Source organism: Aedes albopictus, chromosome 2, assembly GCF_035046485.1.
Source record: "Aedes albopictus strain Foshan chromosome 2, AalbF5, whole genome shotgun sequence".
NCBI lineage: Eukaryota > Metazoa > Arthropoda > Insecta > Diptera > Culicidae > Aedes > Aedes albopictus.
Genome location: NC_085137.1, coordinates 330,379,590 through 330,389,653, shown reverse-complemented (window position 1 = coordinate 330,389,653; position 10,064 = coordinate 330,379,590). Strand labels below are relative to the sequence as shown.

General features: G+C 46.0%; 1 protein-coding gene across 1 annotated transcript; it reads right to left on the bottom strand.

Annotated features, from left to right (window-relative positions):
* Positions 1-878: 878 nt before the first annotated feature.
* Positions 879-5,066, bottom strand: LOC134286707 (uncharacterized protein K02A2.6-like). Its single transcript, XM_062848365.1, has 2 exons — positions 4,772-5,066; positions 879-4,246 (listed from the first exon to the last, which is right to left on the bottom strand). Exons 1-2 carry the CDS (start codon positions 5,064-5,066, stop codon positions 879-881), a joined length of 3,663 nt encoding a protein of 1,220 aa, XP_062704349.1.
* Positions 5,067-10,064: the final 4,998 nt, after the last annotated feature.

Here is a 10,064-nt window from a genome sequence, read left to right as displayed (position 1 = left end):
GGCATAATTGACCCTGTGTATCTGAACAGAATTGACTTCTAACGAACCTGATCTTTTGTTTTGCATTAGTGAGTTGTGCACTGGGTGTATATTCGAGCAGTCAAAGCGTGTTCACTAAACGCACCGTGGGAGCAAACGCAGAACAACAGACAGAGGATCTTCATTGTGAGCCTCGTAAGGTTGCCATCTTTGGGTAAACAATGAATGAGATTGAAATAAAACGTTTTTCGATCGAACCACAAGCTGGAAGCGCAGAGGGAATCGGGAGAGGAGAGGACAAGATCGAGCGATACATCGAGAAGGAGTTCTGATGGGTTAGATTCATCGAACGCGAGTGAGAGTCGTGATTCGACTGCACCCACTGCTCCAGGACCAACAGCGGATATACAACGACAGCAACTACGAGACGAACTAGCGCTCCACATGGCCACAGCAGTCACGCAGTTCCGTGGGACAGACCCCATGTCCCGGCACCGAATACCAAAGCTGCGGAATTCCTATCGGTTAACAAGTGCAGTAAGCATCCTAAATCAGGATATTTTGCCACAGTACTTGGAGGCCGTACAGAACCTCGAGGATCTGCAGTTTACGGTATATTCAGCTTCGGTGGCTGTTGTCAAGACGCTGGGATTACGAACGCGCCCGCAAAGAGACGGTGAAGGTCGCACACGCCCCAGCACACTGTTAGATATGGTCAATCTTTATTGGAATCAGAATTTAAACTAATTATTACAAAGTAATTTTCATCTACGGTTACTCTGATGATTGTTTGGTCGGTTGCGTAGCACCGACGATTGGACGCCGCAGATCGAGTCGTCGCGTTGAACGCAACACGTCGCCGAAACGCTAGTCGCCGCTCCAGATGCAATACGCCACAACTACTCTTCCCCCAAGCGACGTGGTGGCAGCACAACTCGATTGTACCTAGTTACGTACGACCCGGCCGGTGGTGGTTGCTGTCTGGGCTGCTCCTCCGTGTCTGACTCGCCCAACGAGCCGTATTCCGACTCTTCACTAGATGCATCATTCGGTTGCGCACCTGCGCCTGTGGGTTGTCTTGCTTCGTCGTCATAGTCATCGAAAGGGTATTTCAACAACTGATGGCTCCTGCGCTTGATAATTCCTAGATCATCCGAAACGCACTCGTATAGGACAGCTCCAATCTTCTTGACGATCTTTGCTCGTACCCATAGTGGCTTCTTCGGATTTCGGTAGTCTCTTGCATAGACTGTCTCACCAATCTTGAATACCGTTCTCTTTTGTTTGAGGTGGTGTTCTTCAATCTTCTCGCGTTGTCGTTTTTCGTGATTTACCTTCAGCTTGTCGAAACGGATTCTCATCTCTCTTCCGAACATCAACTTGAAGGGACTTTCACCGGTTGTCGCGTGCTTGGTGGCGCGATACATCTCCAGATATGCGCTCAACTGCAACGATACCGACTTTCGCTGGAACGCCGGATCCGATGATAGCTTCTTCAACGCGTTCTTGGCTGTTTTGACTGCGTTCTCTGCAGCACCATTGGAACAAGGGCTGTAGGGTGCTGTCCGCAAGTGCTTGATTCCCCGGGATGAACAAAAATCTTGAAACTCCTCCGAAGAAAATGCAGTCCCGTTGTCGGACACCAGTGTACCGATGGAACCGAATCTGCCGATGAATTCGGAGATCTTCTCCACTGTTTCCTTCGAAGTCAGCGTGCGTACTGGAAACACCTCGATCCACTTGCTGTGGCTATCCACCATCACCAGGAACTCAGCATCACGAAACGAGAAATGATCAACGTGGACTCGATCACAGGGGGCGCTGGTTAAACGCCACGGAGAAATTGGATCGCTTCGCTCTGGTCGCTGCTGCATGCACATCTCGCACTTCTTACCCATGTCCTCGATTTCTTTGTCCAGGGATGGCCACCAAAAATATGACCTGGCCAAACTCTTCATCTTCACGATCCCCAGGTGGACTGAATGGAGCTCGTCTAGCAAAAACTTCCTCAGCTTGGTAGGAACCACAATCCGGTAGCCCCAAAGTAGAACTCCTTCTTCAACGCTCAGCTCATCTCGCTTCCGGTGGAAAACCTTCAGGTCCTCTTCTTGGATCATTTGCGGCCAACCAGATTTAACGTATTCAGCTACACGGCTCAACAACTTGCCACGGTGGCTTTCGACGATGATCTGCTTGCGCTCCACCAATGAACGGGTCTCAGCTTCCACAAAATTCAGGAAACTTACCGCTTCGTCCTCGTCTTCTTCGCTTCCGTCGTTACCAATGGGGTGCCTTGACAAAAAATCCGCTGGAACGTTTCGAACTCCTTTCACATGTTGAATCTCGTAGTCGCAGTTCGACAGGAAAACTGCCCACCGCTGCAAACGTCCAGCTGCTGTCTCCGGAACACCCTTAGGACTGAAGAGGCTTGTCAAAAACTTGTGATCCGTCATGAGCTTGAAATGTCGTCCTTGCAGGTAAGTGTTGAACTTGTTGATTCCGTAATAGATGGCCAGTGCTTCTTTGTCGATCACGGAATATCCTGCTTCGTGCTTCTTGAACACCCTCGATGCAAACGATATTGGTCGTTCACTCTTGTCCGGAAACTCATGAACGATAACAGCTCCAATTCCTTCGTTCGAAGCGTCGCAGTATAGCTTGATCGGCATGTCCGAGTTGTAATGCACCAGTACCGTGTCCTCCGAGAGCAGCTTCTTGATGGCTGCAAACGCTCTCTGCCGATTCTCCGTCCAGGAAAACTTCACGTCGTCCCTCAGTAGCTCGTACAACGGTTTCATCCACTGGGCCAAACTTGGGCAAAACTTCGCATAATAGTTCGCTAGGCCCACGAATGCTCGAACTTCCTTGACATCCTTCGGCGGTTTGACATCCATGATTGCTTGAACTTTTTCAGGGTCCTTGTGCAGGCCATCCTGGTCGATGACGTGACCAAGATAACCGACTTCTTGTTTGAAAAATGCGCACTTCTGCATGTTCAGTACAAATCCCGCTTCTTTGAGTCGCGTTAGCACCGCATTCAGGTTTTCCAGGTGTTCTTCCACGGTTCTACCTGACACCATAACGTCGTCCAGATAACTGACTGTGCCACGACAGCCTTGCAGAACTTTCTCCAACGTCGCTTGAAAAATGGCACAAGCTGTCTTGGTTCCGAATGGCAGCCGGTTCATCAGGTACACACCTCTGTGCGTGCTCCAAGCCAGCAGATGCCTTGTGTCTGCGTCCACCTCTAGCTGATAATAGGCGTTCTTCAGGTCGAGCTTCGAAAAATATTTACCTCCTTGCAGCGCCGCAAAAATCTCGTCTATCACCGGGAAAGGGTGACGGTTGTCCACCAAAAACGGGTTGACCGTGATCCGATAATCTGCACACAACCTGATGGACGAATCCTTCTTCAGAACGGGGACTAGCGGTGTACCCCATTCAGCTTCTGATGATGGCGCTTTCGAAATAATGCCGGACTCTTCCAGTCGATCCAGCTCCGCTTCCACCTTCTCCTTGAACGCGAACGGAACACGTGGCAAAAAATCGATCTTCAAATTCCAACGGCACATTGTTTGCCGTCCGAGCAGTGGCTGCCTCGTTCCCTCGAAAACGTAGAGCTCTTCTTTGGACACGTGCTCGTTGTACCGCAGCTCCGCCTTGAATGTGCCAACCGCACGGGAACCAGACCCGTTGTAACAGACGAATTCCTCTCTCGAATCGGTGTCCAACGGTATCGCAGAAAACAACTGGTCATACAGATCCTTCGATATGGCGTTCACCGGGCTCCCGGTATCCACCTCAAAACGTACAGGACATCCGTTGACACTGATACCAACCATAACCGGTGGGGGCACTTCCAGCTTGTTGATCCTCAAATGGCTGATCCTGGGGCTTCGCTTCTGTCCACACGGCTTCTTCTTCTCCTTTGGTTGCTCCGACTCCTTAGTGGGACACACCTTGGCAAGGTGTCCCTTCTTATCGCAAAGCTTGCACACGTAACTCTTGTATTGGCATTTCCGGAAATCGTGATCACCTCTTCCGCAGGCGAAACACCGTGAATCACTCTTGCACTGCTTCTTCTCCGCACCTTGCTGGATCTTGTGCACGTCCAAAACGCCACGCTGTTGGAGGGTCGATTCTTTCTTCAGTGCGATCTTCATCAAAACGTCGAAGCTGGCCGTCGCTTCTTCCTCGCATACTCGCTCGAATAGTGGACCACGACGCAGTCCAACCACGAACAAGTTCTTGATGAACACGTCCAAATCTTCTCCAAAATCGCAATTTTTTTTATTCTTCAATCACTTAACCTAATTTACAGCTCTGTTGTCCACTTGGGCACTGCGTGAGCGATTCCAATTGGAAGCTGTACATACACTTTGTACAGCGCCTAAATGTATTCTATTTCTAATTGTACTACATCGAACTGGTTGCGTTGCGCTGCTTTCACTCTCTACCCTATCATGGTAGAATGATGAGCACGAGGATGTTGATGTGTGGCTGTTGGTTGTTCCTGTTTCCAGTCCGATTGGGGGTCCATTATGGGTTGCCGTTCGCCGATGTCCAAATATCCGGGTTCATTTGAGCCATAGGCTCAGAAGAGGGTCAGTGTCAGCTACTCTCAGGGGGAAAGAGCAACTGACGAAAGTGCCGGGGCTGGGTTCGAACCCATGACCATCTGCTTACGAAGCAAACGTGTAGCCACTACGCCACGGGCCCCGGCTTCCAAAATCGCAATTGGCTGCTAGCTTCTTCAACCTCGTGGACCATTCCATTATCGATTCCGCATCACCTTGCCGGGCTTCGAAAAACCGTGCTCGCTCTCGGAACACAACCAGCGTCGGGGTAAACCGCTGCTTCAGCAAGTCGCAGACCTCGGAAAACTTCTTTTCTTCAGGAAGCTTCGGGAAGCACAAATTTTTCACGATTTGATAGACTTCCATGGAAACCGCCGTCAACAGGAAAGCAGCTCGCCGTTCGTCTTCCGCTTCTTCGATTCCATACGCCACAAAAAATCGCTTCAGGCGTTCTTCATAAAGCGGCCACGAATCTCCAACGTTGAACTGTGGTAGCTTGACGAAATTCATTTTTCCGGAACTTCAATTTCCTTTCTTCCTCGTCGCCAGAAACTGTTAGATATGGTCAATCTTTATTGGAATCAGAATTTAAACTAATTATTACAAAGTAATTTTCATCTACGGTTACTCTGATGATTGTTTGGTCGGTTGCGTAGCACCGACGATTGGACGCCGCAGATCGAGTCGTCGCGTTGAACGCTACACGTCGCCGAAACGCTAGTCGCCGCTCCAGATGCAATACGCCACACACACAAAAACCCGCGTGGATGCGAAGTTTGGAGAACCGGATTGCTATATTGCGGACCAAGATTGGTCGATTAACACAGTACAAGTAGGGGAATCGATCAACGAGGCTAGTTCGTTATGTTGCTGAAATTGTGAAGCCCGCAGAACTCTGAGATCTCACAGAAGTCAATATTACGGAGATTCTCGACACCCATGTATTTACAGCGGTTGAGTGCTCTTGCAAAACCATTGCGGTGTTATGGAGAATGTTCGAAGCGGAAAGAATAAAACCGGATGTTCAACATTAACGAAAGGGAGTTCTACAACTGCATCCGAAACGACAAGCCTGATTATGAACAGGGCCCTGGAGAATGGCGACGTCACACAGTTCTAGGCCAATCTATGGGAGAACCCTGTCTAGCACAGCGACGATGGGATGTGGTTAGCAGAAGAAGAGCGACAGTGTAATGAAAATGGAGACATGACCGCGGTCGTAGTAACCGCCCAGGATATACGTGAGGCTACCCGGTATACCAGAAATTGGGCTGCACCAGGACCCGATTTCGTGCACAATTTTTGGTATAAAAAACTCACGACGATTCACGGGCGGATGGCGGAATGCTTCAACATGGTGGTAGGAGACCTCACGCAGCTACCAGAGTTCATTACCAGGGGTATCACTTATCTTCTGCCGAAGGACCAAAACACAGCTGACCCAGCAAAGTACAGACCAATAACGTGCATTTCAAGTCTGTACAAAGTGCTGTCGTCGGTAACAGCGAGGAAAATACAAGCCCTCTGCGATGCCAACAACGTGATGACCGAGGAACAAAAAAGGTGTCGCAAAAACACGCAAGGCTGCAAAGACCAGGTCATCATAGACGCAGTCATTGCGGGGAAGTTACATTCCACCTGACACAGGTCCTTACAGGTCATGGTTGCTTCCGACAGTATCTACACCGTTTCGGGCATGCGGATTCTCCCGAATGCCCAGTGTGCAATGGTTTAGAGGAAACGGCGGAACACGTTTTGTTCGTGTGCCCGCATTTTCACACAATGCGTGACCGCATGCTTGTCACATGCGGGGAGGACACAACTCCGGACAACTTGGTCCAGAGAATGTGTAGGGATGAGATTAGCTGGAATGCCGTTTCAACGGCTACCACCCATATCGTCTGGGAGCTACAGAGTTCACTGCATAGCCGAGAAATCCAGTAACCTGAGGTGCTCCTCCGAGAAAACCTACAACAGTTTCTGCGGGATTCTTCCAGAAGAAATTCCTGGAGGAACTCCTTGAGAATTTCCCGAAGGAACTCCCAATCAAATACCCAAATGAACTTCTAGAGGATTTTCCACAGGATTAAAAAAAATCTCACTGAAACTTGTTGAGCGATTCTCGGAGGTATCCCTTGGAGAAACTCTGAACGGATTTCTCGGAAGTCCTTCTAGTGGAATTTCCGGATAAACTTAGAAAAAAAATCATATTGGAACTCCTAAGGCCATTCCTTAGGACAGCCAAAAAAGTTCCCACAGGAACGTTAAGAGAAACTTATAGAGAAAACTCTCCTAGAGGAATTCCCGAAAATTCCCGAATTTTTGGAGGAGTTGCAAGAGAATTTTCAGGAGGAATTCATAGAATAATAATGTGAAAGAAGTTCTGGAGAAATTTCTAAATAAACTCCTTGACAAATCCAAGGAGAATCTCTTATAGAAATTCTGGGAGGAGCTCCTAGAAGAATTCCCGGAGAAACTCCCAGAAAAATTCCTGAACTAATTCCTAGATGAATACTCGAAAGAACTTCTGGAAGTATGCCGGGAACTCCCTCCTATAAGAGGAACTCCTAGATGGACTTATGGAATAAAAATCCGGAGGAACTTCTACAGGTATTCCCGGGGAAAAAGTCAAGGACTCACGCAAAAAAATCCGTTCCGATATACGTGCACTCCCAGTCACGGCAATGGGAACAAACGGGAACTATGCATAGCAACGATAACAACAATAAGAAATGTACACCGTGAACTAGATTTCACGTTTTCTAGAACGCCCATATTGACAGCCGGAACTAGTTCCAGTTCACGGTGTATATTTGCTTGTTCTCATATTTGCGTTTGTTTGTTCACGTTAATCAGAACGGATTTCTGAGCGTGCTCCTGAAGAAATTGAGGAACTCCAAGGAGAATCGCTGGGTCACTTCCGAGGAGAATTACTGGAGGGTTACTAGCAGAATTCCCGAAAGATCTTATAAAGAAAACCTCTTCCAGAATTTCCAAAGGAATACCTAAAGGAGTTCTCGAAGAAACTCCTAATAGAATACCCGAAGGAACTCCAAGATGATTATCCGAAGGAGCTAAAAAACTCCATTGAAACTTCTAGAGCAATTCCCGGAGAAACTCATAGAGGGATTCACGGGAGAATCGCTCGTGAAATTCCTGAAAAGACTCCACGAAAAAATCCCCTTGAAACTTCCTAGAGGAATACGAGGAGCGCCTGTAGAAATTCTCGGGTGGAATCCCCGAAGAATTTCCGGAGGAACTCCTAGAAAGAAATTCCTTCGGAGCTTTTTGAAGAATTCCCGGAGAAACTCTTGAAAAAATCTTGGAGAAACTCCGAAAGGATTTTTCGGAGGAAATTCTAGTGGAATTCCCGGAGAAACTCCTAGAATAAAAATCCTATTGAAACTCCTAGAGAAAAACCCGCAGAACAGTCTAATTCTCAGAGGAACTCCTAGAAGATTTCCTGGAGGAACTCCAAGAGAAACTTATAGAGAAATTCTTAGAGATACTCTTAAAAAAACTCCCGACTCAATGAAAAAAAGAAAGATCCCATTGGAACTTCTAGGAGAACTCCTAGAGGAATTCCCTTGTTGAATACTAGAGGAATTTTTGGGCGAACTTCTGGAGGAATTCTCGGTGGAACTCTTTAAGGAAATCCTGGAGAAAAATCCTTTTGAAACTTCTGAAGAATTTCTAAAGGAACTCTTAGCGATATTTCCGGAAAAACTCCTAAAGAAATTTCTACCAAGTGGAATTCCCGGAGGAACTACTAGAAGAGTTTACGGATGAAATTCTAGTGATATTCCTAGAAGAACTCCTGCTGGAGTTTCCGGAGAAACTTGTCGAGGATTTCCGAAAGAACTCCTAGAGGTATTATTGGAGGAAATCTTGGAAGAATTCCCGGTGAGACTTCTAGGCAAAAAGTTCTCTTAAAACTTCTAGAGCATTTCCCGGAATACCGCCTACAGGAATTTCCATAGGAACCCCTAGAAGAATTCTAGGAAAAACTCCGGAATGATTTCTTCTTCTTGGAGAAACTCCGAAAAGATTTCTCAGAGGAACTTGTAGTGGAATTCTCGGCAAAACTCCTAGAAAAACTCCCCATTGGAACACCTACAGAAAGTTCCGGAGGAGCCTTGATAAATTCCTAAAGGTACTTTTAAAAAAACATTCGACGGAAACTCTTGGATTTTTTTTTTTTTTGTGGAAATCCCAGAGGAATTTCGATAACAACTCATTGAAAAATTCTTGTAAAACTTTTAGAAACATTTCTGGAACAGCTTCTTAAGAAATTCAAGAAAATCCCACATAAATTCCCGGAGGAATTTCTATGAGAATTCCCGGAGGAGCTCCTAGAGGAATTCCCAGTGAAACTTCTAGAGGAATTCCCGGAGGAACTTCCCATTTTAACTTCTACAGAAAAAGTTCCGGAGGATAGCCTAGAGGAATCACCGGACAAATTCTTAGAAAAATTCTTGGAAGAACTTCAAGAGGAACTGTTAGAGAAATTCCTGGCGGAACTCTTCCTAGACCGATTCCCGAGGGAGCTTTTGAAGAAATTTTTAGAGGAACTGCAAGAAGAATCTGGGGAGGATTTCATGGAAAATTTCTTGGAAGAACTTCTAGAAAAATTGCTGAAAAAAATCATTGAGGAATTCAATCAAAAACTCCTACAGAAATTCCCGGAGCAGATTCATGGAGGTCCTAAATAGATTTCACCTGAATAGATTAGGTAGACATTCGAGTGCATTTATTTTTAATGGGTAATTTGTATGATCAATAATACCTTAAATCTCATTTACGCCCCATTGGCGTTATTTGGGATACAGTGCGTAAAAAGAAGAAGCATTTGATATTTTTAGGTAAGGGGACGTGAATTATATTTGGCACCATTCATCAATCACGTAAATGCTAAATACGGTATTGTATTGTATTTTGTATGAAAATTTTTAAATTTGAGTATGAACCGTAACGCTCGGTCGTTGCCCTCATTCCATTGAAAAAAAAATGCAGGTATTGATTTCATTATCTCCAGTTGAAGTGTGAAACTTTCATAAAATTTGGACAATTATCCTGATCTATAAACATTATCACACAGTCTGTCTCTTTTGAAAACATACAACACGAATAATGATGTTGTTATATATCTAATACCACTAAATGGTACGACAACGTTTATTTTGAATTAGCATAACCCGAGTTGATATTTACGCGATATTACTAGTGACATAAACATCGTCTCACATACTTATTCTTCTCATTACTTTTGCTTCTTTAGAGCATCCATGCAATATGTTATACAATATATTTCATTATATTTAACTCTTAATTGCATGTCATATGTGACGCTTAAAAACGTAGCATACTGTATTGATGATCCCATAAAATGTCTCGAGTTTCTACTTGCGGTGCCTAGAAACAAGTTCCGAACCTCAGTGTCAAATCGTTAGTTAGTTCCATTACGGCTATTATCGTAAGTAGTCACGAGCAAGTGCGATCGGAGACCAT